At 35.2% G+C, this 19,003-nt stretch overlaps 2 protein-coding genes, 2 long non-coding RNA genes and 1 pseudogene across 5 annotated transcripts; 2 read left to right on the plus strand and 3 right to left on the minus strand.

Moving 5' to 3' along the window:
• The first annotated feature begins 2,202 nt into the window (after nt 1–2,202).
• LOC135790779 (uncharacterized) lies at nt 2,203–2,866 on the plus strand. Its single transcript, XM_065301052.1, has 2 exons — nt 2,203–2,328; nt 2,393–2,866. Exons 1-2 carry the CDS (start codon nt 2,203–2,205, stop codon nt 2,864–2,866), a joined length of 600 nt encoding a protein of 199 aa, XP_065157124.1.
• A 24-nt stretch (nt 2,867–2,890) lies between these two features.
• Nucleotides 2,891–3,825, minus strand: LOC135790782 (uncharacterized). Its single transcript, XM_065301056.1, has 5 exons — nt 3,821–3,825; nt 3,631–3,742; nt 3,363–3,565; nt 3,196–3,309; nt 2,891–3,044 (listed from the first exon to the last, which is right to left on the minus strand). Exons 1-5 carry the CDS (start codon nt 3,823–3,825, stop codon nt 2,891–2,893), a joined length of 588 nt encoding a protein of 195 aa, XP_065157128.1.
• Nucleotides 3,826–4,819: 994 nt separating this feature from the next.
• LOC135790430 (uncharacterized) lies at nt 4,820–6,517 on the plus strand. 2 transcript variants are annotated; one of them, XR_010547766.1, is made up of 4 exons: nt 4,820–5,068; nt 5,551–5,729; nt 5,785–5,895; nt 6,025–6,517. It is a non-coding gene; the product is annotated as an uncharacterized lncRNA (long non-coding RNA). The 2 variants fall into 2 exon arrangements; XR_010547765.1 differs by lacking the exon at nt 4,820–5,068 and having other exon boundaries at nt 5,365–5,729.
• Nucleotides 6,145–14,581, minus strand: LOC135790429 (A disintegrin and metalloproteinase with thrombospondin motifs 12-like; annotated as a pseudogene).
• A 1,965-nt stretch (nt 14,582–16,546) lies between these two features.
• Nucleotides 16,547–18,965, minus strand: LOC135790431 (uncharacterized). Its single transcript, XR_010547767.1, has 2 exons — nt 18,833–18,965; nt 16,547–17,109 (listed from the first exon to the last, which is right to left on the minus strand). It is a non-coding gene; the product is annotated as an uncharacterized lncRNA (long non-coding RNA).
• Between the last annotated feature and the right edge of the window lie 38 nt (nt 18,966–19,003).

Below are 19,003 nucleotides of genomic sequence, written 5' to 3' on the forward strand. Positions count from 1 at the left end.
TTCAGAATTCATCACCGAAGGCCTTAACTGGGGCATTTCTTACGACCTTCCCAACAGCAGTGCAATTTTAGAAGACTACAAAACCCCCGGGGGATTTGTCCGCAGAAGGCGTAGCAGACGTGATTTGTATCAGAAAATGGAACTCATCATGGACTCGTGAGTAGGCGTATTATTTGATAACTTGGGTCTCTGAAATGACCGCTTATTTTGTGTTACAGAATGGGCTATAACGGCAAACAATGTGTGCTTAGAGCTTTATGTGAAGCCGGTGCTATGTTTATATCGAATCATGAAGAGATAGGCCTATTAGAAAAAAGCATCATGACCGTGTTTGGGTAGGTAATAAATTCTAAGTCTCAAATAAAACTACAAAAAATATAAAATTACAGATTTCCAATACAGGAAATACTTAATCACGAACCAGAAGAACATAGATTATATCAAGAAGCACATCTTCATGGAAAAAATTCTGAGTCTCAAGAATGTTCAGTAAAATATTCTAAGTGTACTTTTTCTTTGGTTGATATGGCTCTAGGAATGTACTCTTATTATAATAATTATTCTTAATAAAGTTTTACAGTAAATATTACAGTTATGTGTTTTTATATGAGTTAGAATTAGAACTGAAACAATTTAATTCAATTCTGAAGTTGCTAATTGTCGGTGTAAATATGAGTTACCGTTGGGTTTCTGCGTTTCTTTTTTGATTTATTTACGCCTCGTGTTCCCGTGATTATTGGGTTCATTTCAGCGCACAAAGCCGACTCAAGCGAAAGAAAGTCAAGCAACCGGAAAAGAAAAACCGAGCGAAAAGAAAAAGAATTCTGAGACGTAAAATGCGACGTATTATATTTGCGATTCTATGCTTCAACATCAGCATAATCTATTCCCAAAATTCAACTCAAAATAAAAATTCTGATGAAGATTCTATGAAGATTTTATCAAGACGTAAAAGATATTTAATTTTCCCGGAAGGAAGTTCTCTACAATTAGGTTAGTAAAAATTCTGTAATTAACCATTTTCTAACCTAAAATAATAATATTTTATAGTTTATTGTTTAACTATGCCTGTAATTGGTAAAAGTACAATTTTCACAATTGGAGGAACAGCAGCTTTGGCCTGGGAGTTACCCCACGACCCATTTCAACCCTATCGAAAAAAAGCCGAGCTCCTACATCGCAAAGACCCGCCCGGGAAGTACACAATTCTCGATCCGATTGCAAACAAGAAACAATCACCTCCAGCAACTACCAAAGTGTCACAATCGGCTATAAACCTTCTGGGGGCGTTCAACGATCAGTTCGGATACAGCGGATATCAAAATCCGATCTCCATCAACTACTCGCCTGCTTACAACAGGTATCGATATCAGAACTATCAAAACCGCCGTCGTCAGCAGTTTCCCCAGCAGCAACCGGTGCATTATCGCTTCTCACAGCCGATACAACTCACGAAAGGTGATCGGGTTACGTCTGCGGGAAGCAGGGGTGAGGTGTATTATAAGTCAACACCAAGTTCACCCGCATCGATTTATCATCAAGTACATCGTCGGACTCGGAGGGATCTGTACGGAAAAATTGAAAAGTTTTTATCTACGTGAGTTTATCTAAAGTGTCAATGGAAGGATAATTTATTTGTGGTTATTTTTAGACAAAGTAAAGATGGGAAGGCTTGTTTATTGAGGGCTATTTGTGAGGTTCATCAGAAGGGATCAGAGAAGGGTAGTTTTATGGAGGAAATATTGAAAGCTATTTTTAGGTAAAAAAAATTTTTTTTAAATTTTTTTTGAATTTTTTTTTTGAATTTTTTAATTTTTTAGAGTAAAACCAACTGATGATTATGAAAACGAAGACATCTATGACCAATCAGCTAACAAAACTCATAACTGCAAAGAAATGTATCCATCTTGTGATGCCTCCATCTTAAAATTCATCTAAACTGTATAATTATTTCTAAAATTAAAAAATAAATACTTTACTGTTACTGAAACAATGTTCTAATTATTTTACAGTTATTTCTAGTTGGGATTAGTTTAATTAGCACTAATTAAAATGTATGCGGTGTTATCCCTGATGAGTCCTGTCGGCCAGTTGTCGATTAGTCTCTGCTCGGTGTTCCACACCAACTGAAGCGAGGCATCTGCTCGGCTTTGTTCTTCGTTTGACATCTCTGCCGTCACCGCAGCGAGGACGTGATTAAAGATGACTAGACTCGTCCTGGCGCTCGTTACGCTTGTGTGCGTTGTCCTTTGTGAATTCCCCAGCACGGATAATAGACTCAGGAGTAAGCGGAGTCTGGTTTATCCTAGTCCTGTATCTAAAGTTCAAGTAAGTAATTTTTTCTCCAAAAAATTAAAAAAATAAAAATTTTGAAACAAAAAAAATATTTTAGGCTATTATGGGTGCTGGTTTTCCAGTTGATCTGCAAGATGAATCCGTAGTTGTAGGTGTAGTCATAAAGGCATTATACTTGTTGCCTCGAAACTCGAGCGATTACACCAATCCGAATATTTATTACGCAAGAAACCGCCAAAGACGCTCCGCGGAGCTGAGCACAAGCCGTTGGGATGTTTATAAAATCCTTGAACAATATGCACAGGTTTACGGCTTCGGCGGGAAAGAATGCCTCCTGCGTACCATATGCGAATTAGCCGACGTGCCCATCGATAAATCACGTGGCATAATGGACGAGATTCTGCACGTCCTCTTCCGGCCAACGACAACCCGTGAAACACCCAGCGAAAACTCCGACAACGATTATTATGCGGCGCAAATGCTCGGTGCCAAAGCACTGCCAGGACAATGTGCCAAATATTATCGTGATTGTACCAAAAGTTATGTTGATTTATTCACCGTCACAAAATAAATACAAAAGCATGTTTTGCGCGCATTATGAAAATAAGCGAGTAAATTTCTGCACGAGATTACTTTCGCATGGATACAGCCGTTGACAATCTATATTCGTGGTCCTTTTTCCGGTCATTTCCGCAACGTAAAAGTCTCTATCCAATGCGTTTTCCACATCTTCCGAGGTAGTTGAAGGTCTGGAAATAGACACATGCTGAAATTTCATGCTTTCGTAACGTTCGACATCCCGAAGCTTAACTTCGAGGGATGATTGAACGCACGGCGAAGTGACTGATACATTTTTGATGTGAAGATGTGAAAAGCCGAGGATTTTGTCCGTTTACTTACGTCAAAAGCAGGTGGAGCAGTTCGGCAAGCACCCCGGCGTTTGGATCGAAGTTGTGTTTCGAGGACTCACAAACAGAATTCAACAAACATGACTTTCCATCGGAAAACCCAAAACTATTCGTTTTTTGTTATAAATTTTTGTTTGAGATGAATATTTAAAAATTTACCTTTTGATAAAATCCTGTAAAGTGTTGTAAATATCCCATCTGGACGGTGTTGCCCGGCGCCTCCGCTTTTTGCGCTCTATATCAATAGTAGGGTTGGTATACTGCGTGACATTGTTTGGGAGTTCATAATAGGACTTTACCACCGCTCCCATTGTGATACTGTTATCTTGGACTTCAATAGGTAGACCAATACCCATCACCATCTTTTTTTTTCGAAAAAAAATTTTTTTTTGTAAAATTTGAGCAAAAAATTTAAAAAAATTCATACTTGCACCCAATTTAAACCTGGTTGATAGACCAAAAATGCTCTTTTCTGACGTTCTTTCACAGTTCGGCTGGTATCAAGCACTGCTTCAGCAAAATCCCAAAAGTTACCATAACTAAAATTGTTATTAACAAAATATTCATGTTTACAATTAGCTGACTACACGCAGAATAACTTTGAGGTAATATTTTACTGCATAGGTCAATGATATTTACAAAGAGTTTAACATAAATTACCACTGAAAGTGAACAGTTAAAAATTAACACTGGGAGTAGAAAAAAATATACAGAGTGTGGCAGAAAATTACATAAACACATTTTTATTGCTTAAGTCATTACTACTTCGATTCATACATGTATCTATATAATAATTACATTTATTAACGATGGATTTAAAAAAATCTGCTTCCATCCCACTGGATTCTTTGATAATCCGTCCGATGGAACACATAACCCCACATTTACGGCCATTTTCTTTCGATGTTGATATTCTACTTATTTGATTACACACGTATGTGAATAAACATGCGTATGTTTGAAAATGTTCACTAAAATTTAATTTTTAGTATAAAATATGTTTTTAAAGATTAAAAAAATTTTACCTTTGATCAAATTTTATATTTTCTAATTCCGAGTGTAAATCTCTCTTGAAAAATTTATGTCTTCTGTATAAACTCTCTGGTAAGTCCCAATTGACACGAACGGCATAACCATAAGCAAAAATTTGTACATAGGGCACTACGTTTAGTTTACCATTCACACGAAACTATAAACAAAATAATAAATTATTAACAATTAATTTTTTTTCATAATAAAATAATTTCTTACAAATATTTTACTGTTTTTCGTAAAAATCACTTTTCTTTTCACACGTCGATGATCAGAATACTCAATGGTTTGATTCGTGATTAATTGCACAGTTGATAACATTGATAAGAACACTAAACAGATGATAATACTACGTGTAGTACAACAGCGCATGTTTACGATTACGTTGGTTGTGTATTAATGTGATTAATGGTAGTAACGTAGACAAGTTAACGGTTTTGACTTAAGTCAATACTACTTAAGTACACACTGCGCATACTTAAGACACTTTTTTCCTTAAGAAGTTTATTCTTCGCACATTGACGTGATAATTAACGACAATGTGACTTAAGTCACTTTGGATAAATTTTAGTGCTTTGAAAACCGTTGCACAGGCGTCATCAAAGTGTAAATTTATATTATCACAAAGAATGAAAATGAATATTAAATTTTTAGTTGATATATTTTTAATGATAGTTTTTTGTGAATTTATTTTGTGTCTCAATGGAGAAATTCGACCTAGAATCGATGACAGTGTTGCGAATTGGGGTGCAAACGGAGTCACAAAGCGAGAAAATAAATTACTCAATCGAAAGAAGCGTTATTTGACATTTCCAAAGGGAGCTAGTTTTATTGTAAGTAAATCAATCTTTATATTCACATTTTTTGATAAATTTTATGTTATAATGTATTAATTTTGCACTTTTGCACTTTCCTGAAGTAGACTTTAACGGTTAACTTACCCCTTAGCATACCTATCGAATATCGGATGTGAACGAGCACTTGAAACGAGTATCGTCGATGTTGTATAGCCGTATAGAAATCGCAGGACGAGAGTAAACGGCTGTCACTTGAAAATCGATGCGCTGCCAATGTGTAAGGTGTGCGCTTGTCAGCGGGTGGTAAACGGCAGTCGCGTCTATCGCCGATCGCCGGATATGAGGTCGGGAAATTCATTTAAAGTTGCGGAAAGGCAACATCAGCTAATTACGGAAATCGGCGATGGATGGATGGATGGACCGCAGGCGGACGGATATACATGATCCATATTTGTTTATGAAATTATTCACTTACATAAATTTTAAGTTTAAAAAAAATTTAAAAATTTTTGTTTCAGATGACACTATCATTAATCAAGTCGTTGATGATCAAAACACCAACTGGTTTACGTCTGGCAGCGGAGTGTGATGTGCCTTTTAGTTTGCCCAGTGATACGCGATGGTTAAAACGGCGAAAAGACGTTCACAGACGTCAGAAAAGAGAAGTTTTTGAGCAGATATCAATAGCATTCCAAGGGTAATTTTTTTTATTAAAAAAAATTTTTAAAAAGCCAAAAAATAAAATTTTTCAGTTTGGGTTTTAATGGAACAGCCTGTATAACCCGTGCAATTTGCGATGCTCGCGCCTATGTGCCCCTGAGAGGCACGTCGTTAGTGAAAGACCTTTTGATGACTCTATTCAAGTAAGTGTCGTCTTTGATAACGAATCTCACCATCGTCCGCCGGCTGCAAATTGCAAATTTGCTATAATAATATCTCCAGCGTTTTTTATTCAACTTTTCCACTCGTTTTACTCACATATTTCATTTTAGATTCGATTCCGACCATGAATATTCAACAAAATGCAACGAAGACATTAATTTCTACTGTGACCTACCCCTTTTAAACTATATAGAAGGGTTGATAAGAACTGAATAACATAAAACCACCCCTAAATTAAAAATAATTTTAATCAGTCTTTCAGTTAAACGTTAAATAATACAATTGTTGTTAATCATTAATTTATTGTTAAATATTTAAATATTTATGTATTCGTGCAATTAAAAAAGGGTCAACCCTTAACTCTAAACTGATATTGTAATAAAATAAATTATCGTGTTTGTGGTGTAAAATACAATGGCCTTGGTGCAAACTGACGAAATTTAGGTCTCGTTTTCATCCCCATTGTCCTCGACACACTTCGGCACGCCTTTGCAGGGTTCCCGCTCCTTGGGGCGGGTATCCGCCGCGCAGAAATGATCAGGCAACGCCATCTCTAGTCCATCTACACACATTACACTCCTGCGACGTACAGCTTTCTCCCCTTGCTACTCACAGAAGAAAAAATAAAATCAATAGTTGTGAATCACTAACCTAATTTATAAAATTTACAGATTTCTTCTTTTTTGCTTACCTGTGGTATACAACTAACAGGACATGATTGCCATGGACCTATCCACCAATGATAAGGGCAGTTTTCTTCATTACACACCCTTAACGCCGGAGGCGGTCTTTCAGACTCCTCGCAGTACGATTCATCGACAATAGTAGCAGATCCTTCAGCTAAAAGTGTATTGAAACCTATTATGGACTCTTGACATAGTGCCAGTTGGGTCTGTGTGCCACCCCCGCATGTTGCCGAACATTGCGTCCATTCGTCAAGCACCCAGTCATATTTAACTTCTTTCGGGGGTTTCTTCTTGGACATTGTAAACTCATATTTGACTCCTGGGTTGTATGTATTACCATGGAAGAATATCTATAAAATTAAATTCAGTCAGAGGCAGAAGAAAAAAAAAAGTTTAATTTTCAACACTTGAATAAAAATGGAAAAAATGAGTGAGGCTTGAAGTGAGCTTCAATCGACCGGAAGATACACTCGATAGGTAGGATCGTTGGGTTTTTTATTCATCCCTTGCTTGCGTTTTAATGACGAGAGTGCTCAAAAGCAGCCTCCGCGGATGGGCGTATTTTAATTAACGATTTGCCGAAGCGTGCCGAATCGAGCGTGAACGATTAGAATAACTTTTTGCCGTTTTCAATCGTAAAAAAATAATGATGCAGAATTTAAAACAAAAAAAAAATGAAGAAATTTTTATTTCATACGTACATAGAACAAGATGGATTCCTGAATGGGTCCTGGAATGCGTATCTTTTCCAATTCATTATCCCGTTCGTAGAGCGCTTGCACACCTGCCACGGTGTACTCGCCCGGGAGGGTGATGTGCCTGTAGGAAAACGGGTACTTCATTACTCGACTAGTATGTGCGGACGTCGTCTTTCAAGAAAACTAGTACTAGTACACAGGTGTACGCCTTGAGGGGTGACTTACCCTTTTCCGTTCAAGTACGTGCGCTGTGAGACTGCGCTCGCAATGCTAATGTAATTCGCTGAATAATCAATTTCCTCAATGCGAATATTTCGTGAACCACCTACAAAAACAGTTTTATTCTAGTCGCTGTGACGCAAACGAAGATTACAGGTAATTATCATACGCATTATGTAACTGTAAATCGGATTAAAATTAAAGTGTGAAACGGATGCGCCCGGATGTGCATGGCGTAGGAAGTGGAATTAATGAATGGGCGGTTAGGCGGTATTTTAACCACACGCGCACAACACCCCGGATTGTGGTGATGAAGCCGCAAAATCGTTAAATTCCTTGCATTGTTAGTATTTTTGTTTGTTTCTTGTTTTTGGGACACTCTGTATAATGAGGTGATTGAATTTTTTTGTGCTTACTTGGAACAACAAACATTTCTTTGTATCCAGCTCCTCCACTTTGTTTGTGGTAGATTCCTTTGATGGTGTCGCATGTGGTACCATCTCCTGGCATACCCACAGGCGTCTTCAACTGCTATGGAGTCAACTGTCCAATCACAACCTACTTTCTAACCCATAATAAAATTTTAGTTAATTTTTAGTTTATTTTAATATTTAGGTACCAACCCTGCAAATACCAGCAATACAGAGGTCCCTTGTCCCTACATTACAAGGTGTACCATCAGCTGCCCTTTCTTTCCATGGAACTATCACTGTATCATTGGCATCAGAACAGTAAAGCTTACAAGGTTCATCTGTAAGATACTCTTTTAGAGAAGTCTTAAATAATGTGGGTCATAACCTACTTTTATCAAAAATGGTACCCATGTATTAAGTTGACCCTCATAGGTCTCATTATCAAAAGCACTACACTGCTGTGCCCTGAATGTAGGTGTCTTCTGCCTACAGGGATCTGAATTGCAAATTTTGTACCTGCGACGTTCTCCTACACAGAACCTACCCCCACCACTGGGTCTAGGATGGTCACACTCCCTTTCCATGATGGAAACACCTGCATCGCAGGTTCTAGAGCAGTCACTCCACGGGGACCATTCTCCCCAACCTCCATCGATGGCAATTGGTGGATCCATCATAGGAACACATTTTTGTTCTTGACACCACTAAATAACACCATCAATTAAGACCTACACTTAAGGAACCTGTAATATCCTCACCATGTGTTTCCCACAATGAGTCCCCGGAGCAGCTGGTCTTAGCTGAGTTGTACAGGACCCATTCACCTCACACCATAACCTGGTACAGATTTCATCCAATTGAACGCATACAGTTGCATTATTACCAAACTGCAGACGACATTGATACTCTGCGTTGTAGATAGCCCCAGCTGGGAGTTGCGGGTATTCATACTCTGCGATTTCTTCAGATGGTGAGTCCTGGAGACATTCACCATATCCCTTACTGATGAATCATTTATTACAAGAAGTTATATTAAACACTTTTAAATTTAAAATTCTTACTCAAGGAAAGTGGTGACATATCTACGACTGCAAGATGACCAGGATACCTCTACAGTATCCGCTTCAAAGGAAGGTGTCATTATGTGGAGCATGGAACCCTCACGTCCCTTACAACCTATTTTATCTGTATCATGATACATCCCAAAACTAAAATTATAAAATTTTAAGAAATCAGTAGAAGAAAAAAAAGAGGGTTATGTTTACTTGTGACCCATTTCATGAGCAATGGTATGTGCTAGTGATATCCCATTATCTTCATTGACACTACAACTCCTTCCACTTTTACACATCCCTCCAACATTAGCCACACCAAGAGTATTACAAGGAGTATTCTGTTTAACACAAATATCCTTCCGGGTTATCAAAATGGCGACATCATGATGATGTGGATGTGAATCATTTTTGGGATTCAACTCCTTCTGCCATTTACAGAAGTTTTTCAAAGTCAAATCCGCGTTTACAGTTATATTCAAATCGGGAGCTGCGGAAGGATCATCAATGAGGATTATCTTGACCACTACAATATTGATAAGGTTTCCTATACTGGGATCTAGATATAAAGAAGAAACCTAAAAAATAAAAATAAGGAAATTGGCAAGAGAAAAAAAAAGAGGGAAAAAATCACAGACCATATTCATGATTGTCAAAAGATACGTTTCCACATCGCCATCTTCGTGAAACTCAACCATGGACGAATCAGCTACTAAAAGGGCCTCCACATACCGTGGGCTGCTGATGGATCGCTTAATTCTGTGCCTCTGATGTCGCTTGTGATGCACGCTTTTGTATTTGAGTTTTTTCAAGTTGTTCATCGAAGCAAATCGGATCTTTTCACGCATCTTGTGGCGTTTTTCCTGTACGTTTATTTTTCCACTTCCGGTATGTTGATACCACTCTAATCTACATATAAAAAAAATAAAAACATAAAATAACCAAAAATAAATTATATTTTTTACTCTGTCATTCGTTTAGGTTCACGTGTCCCACAGTTTTTGGAACCTCTCCGACGTCGTTTTTTCCGCTTCCGGTTTCTACCCCCATCAGAAATTGCACGTTTAAATATCAAATGTTTATGTTCATTTTCTTTGCTAGAAATTAACGCAGGTTCAATAAAATATCTTCCTGTTTCTGTATGAATAAATCCAGTCTAAAAATTATTTAAAAAAAATTAAAAAGCTCCAAACTTTAAAAAAAATTATTTTCATACCAAACCATTACAAGTTGAAACTGCAACACGTGATTTTTCATCATTATAAACATGTCCATGATAATAACAATCCAAACTCCTCTTAAGTCGATTACGAGTGTGTAAATTTTTAGCACGCATGCGTTCTATAATTAAATTCGGAGCAATAAAGCTCTTATACGGTTGTAGAACCAACATGTGTTCACGTTCATCGATGGTAACATTAAAATGCACTGGACCATCATGAAAAGTCTCCAATTTGTGTGTGACATGTTGACCAAACTCAGACACACGTCTTGGTATTGTCCAATTCAGGATATAATCATCAGGATGTAAAGATTTTGAATAAAGTCCTTAAAAAATAATTATAAATTAAAAAAATGTTTTTATTAAGTAGTAAAAGAAAGAAATAAAAATCTCTGGCGCCAACATTCTTGAGATCATCTTAACCTTGGCTTAAGTCGGTTAAAAATTTTTGAAACTTTCCCATGACTTAATCCGCCTCAAACAGTAAACAACTATTAAATTTAACGACCGATTACAACACGCTAATTTAATATAGAACAAATTTAATGTCTAAAAAAAGAGGAATAAAAATAAAATTTATCATATTTTACGCAAAATTATAGTTTGGATAAATATTATTTACGAGTAGATATCGAAGTCGTCTATGTAGTCCATGATATAATGTTCATTATAATTAGCGCGGCGCGTATCGAAACAGCATTAATTAATTGCAGTCGAACGAATCGGCAACAAATCTTTCCGGCCGACGCGCGCGCTTTTTAACCATCTAATTAAAAGCCATAAATCTATAGCCAACCTGTCCGCTCTTCGAGATCTTGCACTCGGATTCGATCAGGCCTTCAGGGTCTACATCTACACACAACCAGCAGCTAATAAATACTCACGAAACAAGTTTATACACGGATATTCTCTTAGTATTAAGACTGTTTTCGATTTAACCTAATTTAACCTAAAAACACTTTTATTTTTTTCCTTGTGTCACAGATGGCGCTCGTTTACATTATACAAATTAAACATTCTCGGGGGAATAAGAAAACAATCTGCTTAATTAAAAATTACTTGTCGAACTTGTTTACGTTTAATAAATCTTCTTAAAACTCGCCTCGAAATGTTTCCTTTGTTTCGTGTTGAAATTTATTTCTGTTATAATTAAAAGTTTTATAAAACGATAATCTTAAATGTAGTTCTTTTGTCTGTGCCGAGTTTTCCAGACTTCGTTTTCGTCTCCACAGAAAACTATTGCCCATTTAGCTGGGGCTAGGCGGCAAGATGGCACAAAGCGAAAGCTTTAAGCTGTAAGCTTCAAGATTCAAGAGACATTTCCTGTGTGCAAACACAAACGAAAACACTTCATTCAAGATGCATGCGAGCTATATACAAGATTCATCTAAGGTTCAAACACTTCAAAAGCTCCCAGTTAAAATATCAAAAGATCAAAAGCTTTGTGAATGAAAAAGAAAAAAGATTTTTAGCGATTTTAAGTGTTCATTAATCTCCTAACCGCGTTGAAAACAATGCAGTGGCGAGCTTTATTAAAAAACAATTTGCAAAGTTTATGCGTGTAGTTAAGCTCGCAGCTCGCGAGCTTTTTCGGGCTGAACATAATTGGATGATTAACTAGCGATCGGATTTCTTGGCCTTAAAGTTTTCCGGTTATTAGACGAGTTTAATTCAATCAAAATTCAATGGAGCTTTTTTTTCATGGATAAATTTTAGTGAAATTTAAATGTAAAGTCGCCAAAAACTCAATATTATAATTACGAGCTTTTACCAACCCTTTTCGGGAGTTTTCCAGGTGGAAATTCCACGATCGAGATAGTGCATGGCACTCGCACTCCCCCGCAAGCACAATTAGCAAAAAGCTATTACCTAATTTATTTTACATCGCTGTGTGGAGGGCGCAAGAGCTTCCACGCAGCTTCGAATTTCCGCCGTATAATTTAAACGCTTTCGCACCCCTTTCGCGAGTTACGCAAACATAATATTATAATGCCCGCCGGAGTTGAATTATTTTTAATTTCGGATGCAAATTAAGCGCGCTCATATCCGCTTTAAAAGCACAGAAAAAAACAAAAACAAAAACAAAAATGTATAAATGTAAACATGTTGATAAAATAATAATACACTCGAAAACTATCAGAAGAGTATGTTATTAATCGGCACTCAATCAATCCATCAATCATGATGCACGTCGTCGTTATCTCTATTGGCTTTTTGTTTCATTTTGCGAAAATGAGCGCAGTTTTCAACAAAAAGATCAATCAATCAATCAATCATGTAATAGATGCGTAATTTGATCATTTAAAACCCAAAACAAAACCGGAAAACCGGAAAATGTTTGTCTATAAACAAATTTATGTAATATATGTAATTATAGGTGTGTTAGTCAAGTATTTACGACTAGCTTTAACCCGCTGCTTCGCTTGCGAATATCTAAAATAATGAAGTTGCATCCGTACGCGTCTGTAGTCACAGAAGAAGTAACAATGAAGTAGAATGGCGGGAAGTTTAAAATGGCTGAAAGTATAGTCTATGGAAGTATAGTGTACAGTCTCCATAGTGAAGTCAATTGGATTTGATGTTGACGTAGCTGTCGGTAATACAGTGTGATAATACAGTGTGATGGTACTATAGTACTTAGGTTTGAGCTTCATTGCTGGAATGCTAGATGGCGTTAAAGTAGTCAAATAGCCAGATGCAGAGGTATTATTGGCTAAACTATTTCTTTATTTTATTTAAAAAATAATTTTTTTTATTAAATAAAAAGTAGCCTATAACCATTCGGGGACCACTAAGAATATGTGTAGAAATTTTCATGATGATCGGTTAAGTAGTTTTTGCGTGAAAGTGTAACAAACATCAGGACTTTCGCATTTATAATATTAGTAGGGATGTAATCGCCGCACGATCAAGATCAAAATCGGAAACGCCTTCATATTTAATAATAGCTACGCACGAGATACATAAATCTTTACACTGTCATTATTGTAACCGGATACGTACGTTAAGTATTTTTATTTTTTGTGTTTTTTGTGCAAAAAGTAAATTTAAGTTATTAATATCTCGAGTAAGAAATGCCAGTGTAATTCCAAGACAAAGTCGCATTCGCAATTCTCGTTCTGGGTTATGCGATGGTTATGCGATGCCAGTTGGCCGCCAGTGCGCCCGACTATAACATTTATCTCACATAAAAATAAGAAGCGTTAAATGTCGAGCGCGAGCCACTTGAGACGTTTGCGCGCTCGCAAAATGTTATTCGCACGAAAACGGAAATAAGTGAATTATTAAAATACCTCAAGTCGATATGCAATTAATCATTCGCCGAACGCAGCATAAATAAAACAAGTGCACAATGAGAGAGTTTTAATTTAAAACGCGACACAGACAAAAAAATTTATATGAAATGATCGCTCAAGGTTTGCAACAAATCATTCGGGCTGTCAGTCGGAAAGCATTTTTATTTTTCCACTTAATCAAACACTTCCAAGAATGAGAATTCACATCGCGCATTAAATTCATAATTATTAGGTCAAAAATAATCAAAGCATGAAGTGTCCTTCACGAAATTAAATCGTCTGTATGTAATATTTGATAATTCGGATCGGTTTCGAGTGTTTGGAATCAGTAACACATTAAATTGCGTTGTGAGCGGAATGATTTGAAACAGATTGTGTGCAATATCAATGGTTTTGTGCATTATGTCTGTTGACGTAATGCTTGAATGTGTACGACGTTAAATTTGATCTCTTGTCTATAAATGCACAGCGATTTTCGATCGGATGCTGTTGCAAACAGCGTCCATCAAGCGCTTGTTTGTGTTGTCGAAATGTAAACGTTTATATTAAACATATTCACTTCGATTGCAGAACAATTTCTACATAAATCGTGGGCAAACAACAAACAACTTCAACTTATTCAATAAAAATCCAAACATGAAACATATTTTCATTCGATTCAAGTACACGTAGATAATTATTTCATGTTCGTGATCAATTAATACGTCAACATATAATTACAATTATGTTGGTTTTTATTCTACCTTTGTATTGATGTTGGTTTTCAAACGCGACGCATGTGAATATCTGTAGTAGTATTGTGAGGGTTCCTAGCCATAGCGGCCATGCGTAGCGGTTGAATAGCGTCATCATACGCGCACTGTAGCACCACACGTAGACTTAACATCACTTCTACTCGCTAGGTGGCACATGACGCGCGTGCGTTACTAGTCGGTTAACTTGGTTATGCGGATTGGCACTGCAGTGATTTTCGCGTGTGGAACTTGCGGTGTCGCGAACGCGTCTAGCGTGTGTTCTGTTTCGGGTCCAGACTGACACACGAGTTGTAGTAGTTCCAACACCCGACCCCGCGACTTGTCTGATGACTAAGAAACGCTCAGCAAAAGTGTTTATTTTATAACAGTGTAAATGTAAAACCTTGGCTTTCCTTCACGTAAATTACGCACTTACAACAAATCAATACTAGTAAATATTTTATTATAATCTTACAATTAATTAATTTAATTTTAAAAATTTTATTATAAAAGTTTTTAATTTTTTTGAATTTCAACAACCTGTAGATGAAAGTCTCATGCAGACAAGACAAGAATCTTCTTCTTTGGCGCCGCGAGTTTTATTTGATTTTATTTTACACGTCTGCGCGATATGCGTGCTGCAGTCGATGTGTGTGCATTAATTAAAATTTATCGACGACATGACATAATGTGAACGCTGCGCGGAGATGAAAGACGCGCACCGAACACACTCGTAATTGAGCGTTTCCTGTTTCGGGCCCGTTTAACATCAAGGTGTGTTTTAACAACTACAACTGTACAAATAAATTAAATCAGAGATGTAGACAACGACGACGGCGGAAAAAAAGAGAAACAAATTAGTCTACGCGTAAATTAACACATATTTTATACAGTGCGTTGGGTGGATTGAAGTGGGATTTTTTTTTTGTGGCAAATTTAGTTTTTGAATAAATTACACATCCAATATGTGATATTTCGCCGCGCTTGATGAACCATGCAGTTTGATTTCACGCTTCGGGGATTCGATCTGATCTCATCCTTGAAACTTTGATATGTTGAAAAGTATAGGCGGAGAGATAAATATTAAATAATTGTGTTTCGACAAAAAAATTAGATTTTTGTTTTTTGGTTGTAGTTTGAAAAAATAATGTGGATCAAATTTATTTTATGTCTTTTTGGGATTTTGCAAAACTTTTTTATAAAAATTTACAAAAATTTGGCAATAAATGACTGAGTTGATACAAATTTTGCAAAAAATCAATTTTTTTTTGGAAAAAAGGTTACATATTTTTTGTTTTTGGTAATATTATATGTTTTTTGGTTTAAATTGACAGTTTAATTAATTTTACAAAATATTTTATGATTATTGGTGTTTTGCAAAACTTTTTTATAAAAATTCACAAAAATTTAGCCAAAAATGATTGAATAAATGCAAATTTGGCAAAAAATTCAATTTTTTTCCCAAAAAGTTGAAAATTTTTCGTTTTATATAATATTTTATCTTTTGCAATTAAAATTTACACTTTCTTATACAAATTTAGAAAAATTTTACCAAAAAATGATTGAATAAATATAAATTTTGCAAAAAATCAATTTTTTTGGAAAAAAGGTTACATATTTTTTGCTTTTCGTAATATTATATGTTTTTTGGTTTAAATTGACAATTTTTTACATAAATTCACAAAAATTTAGCCAAAAATGATTGAATAAATGCAAATTTTGCAAAAAATTGAATTTTTTTCCAAAAAAAGTTGAAAAAATTTCGTTTTATATAAAATTTTATCTTTTGCAATTAAAATGTACACTTTCTTATACTAATTAACAAAAATTTTACCGAAAAACTATTGAGTTAATAAAAATTTTGCAAAAAACAAAATTTTTTTTGGAAAAAAATGTAAATCTATGTTTTTTCGTTTTTTTAATTTTCTCATTTTTCTATGTAAATTCCAAAAATACGAAGGAAATCGACTGAGTTAATACTAATTTTTTCATTCTTCGTTCATTGTAGCAGTGTATATTTAGAATTTTTAGGGTTGAAAAAACTTGCGCTGGATTTCGCCGGACGTCTCATGCATATTCATGACGCGTCTTTAAATGGGCCTCAATTTGAAGCGCATTATTTTAATATTAAGGAGCAAGGAGCAGAAAACGTCGAAAAGAGTTTACACAACTTTGCGGCTGCAAGTAATGCACGTCGTACGCATTGCCAATGCTAATGTTTCAACTTTTAACAATCGTGACTGAAATAAAATCATAAAAAAATCCGGATTAATCATCCTGCAAATAAAAAAAAATTACAATATTAATCACTATAATATTTTATCGCATTTTATTGATAAACAAAGTATTTACACAATAATTAACAACATTCAAACGTGTCTGGAGCCCTCCTACTGAGTCTTGACTACCTATTGCACGGCAAACACCAATAATGATAATTCTATATAATAAATGTTAATTGCGCTCGTAAAACTCCTGTATTACTTCATTCGCCATTCAGGCGTGCGCGCACTGCGCCCATTCGCCGCGCGCCGCCATCGACGACGGCGTAAATTCTATAAATGGCGATCATTATTGCCGTGGCTAAACAATTTTCCACAACGTTTTCATGTCCGTGCTACATCGCACATAGTTTGTGTCGTTTACACGTTTACATTTACATTTACATTCACGACCGACATTTATTTTTTCTATCATTAACATGCAACTATTATTTATTTTAATTTTGTTATTAGATTGTGAATTCTGTCAATACTTTGCTGTAGCAGGTGGATGTAATGTACTCGTGCACTATTTCCGTTTTTGCCGGAAGTCATACGATCGATTTGTTGCGACGTGGGAATGGACGCGCCATTTGTTGCATCATCAACGCCATCTGTTCGGGAATTTCTGGATTATTACATTTTGTTTGGTGCAATTGGAAAAACTGCAAAAGTTAAAATTTTTGCAAAAATGAAATAATTAAGAAATAAAGCGCCATTTGTCATATTATCAGCGCCATCTGTTAGAGAATTTTTAAAATATTATTTTTTGTTAGATTTAATTAAAAATTAGGAAAAATTTGCAATTTTTGCAAAAACTCAAATAATTTAGTAATTTTACTCAAAATAAGAGCTATTTAGTACTTCTAATGCTATAAATTTTATAGTAACGCGCCATTTATACTATACTCAGCGCCATCTGTCCTAGAATTAATAAATTATTAAATTTTCTTTGTTTAAATTGAAAAAATGGGAAAAATGTAAAATTGCAATTTTGTGCAAAAAATCAAAAATTTAAAATTCAACCTAAAATAAAGCGCCATTTGCCGTATAATCAGCGCCATCTGTTCATGAATTTCAAAATTACAAATTTTTCTTGGTTACAATCGGAAAAATAGCAAAAACTATAAAATTGAATTCTTTTCAAAAAATTAAATAATTTTGCAAATATAACTCAAAATAAACATGTTTCCAATTGTTGTTAATGCTATCAAAAAATTTGATTGACATGGTATTATTTCTAGAAGGTCATGGACATACCGCTCCCATTACTTTACTATAATTGTATAATTTAAAAATTTACAAATCTAAAAAAATGTCTCTTGACAAAGAAGTCTGTGTATGACTCAATCGTCGAATTTCGACTGTTTCTGTGACACAACACAGCGATAAATAACGCGATTTCAATCAATTATACCAAAAGTCGATGACTCAGAGCAAAACAAAAGATCTCAACATAAATAATCTTCGGCCCGGCACATAATTTACACACTTTTCGCGCAAAAAAGTTGTTTTGAGTCATAATATTTTCGGTTTGCATTTTTTTGGATGTAAATTCCGTTTTTGGCCGAGTGCACGCCAGATTATACACCACTTGTGTAACTTAAGCGCGGTTGTGATGGACGCATAAATGATTCCAACTCGTATTAGAATATCAAAGCGCACCGCCGCTGTCAGCCGGACAAATCGATCGAACGGTTTATTTTTTACTTTTTAACATCCGCTTTCAAAATTATTCATATGCGTGTAAAAACACAAATCCAGCTCAATAGTGAATTTACTATTTTTTATTCAAATCTATATATAGGTTTTTTTTTATTTTTAGAAATTTTTTTTTACAAAAAAGAAAAATTTTTGGAAAAAAACAAAAAATTAGAAAAAAAAATGGAAAAACCTCTTAAAACTGCAGAATTATGAAAAAAATTATAAAAATATTTTTCAGGGCCGTATTATGATATTTCGATACAAATTTTAAACAAAAATTTGGAAATTTTTTAAATTTTGATCAAGAAAACCAAAATTTTTGCAAAAAAATTCCAAAAACGTCTAAGTTTAGCAAAAAAAGTCCTAAAAATATATTCCAGGGCCGTATTATAATATTTAGATATAAATTTCAAACAAAAATTTAGAAATTTTTGGAAATTTCATCAAAAAAAAAAACAAAATTTTTGTAAAAAAAATCCAAAATCGTCAAAATTTCTCAAAAAATGTCCTAAAAATATCTTCCAGGGCCGTATTTTAATATGTGTGTAATTTAATGATATTATTATTCCAAACTTTGATCATAACTAACGATGGGGTTTGGAAACTGGTGTAATTAGTTTGAATTAAGTTTACCTCCGTGCGTACGTCAAAATTTCCCACCGCCCCTGGGGAGCAAACCGCAATCTTGCGGTAGTTTGACACATCTCACATCACACATCACGTCAGATGTAATGTTTGACGTATTTATATCAGATTTGTACAAATTCACGCTAACGAAGTCTTGAAATCGGGGAAGTCTTGTCG

This window comes from Atheta coriaria, unplaced genomic scaffold (genome assembly GCF_025399875.1).
Source record: "Atheta coriaria isolate IRGN ID8LTWV9N9 unplaced genomic scaffold, Caltech_Dcor_3.1 hic_scaffold_4_pilon, whole genome shotgun sequence".
Lineage (NCBI taxonomy): Eukaryota > Metazoa > Arthropoda > Insecta > Coleoptera > Staphylinidae > Dalotia > Dalotia coriaria.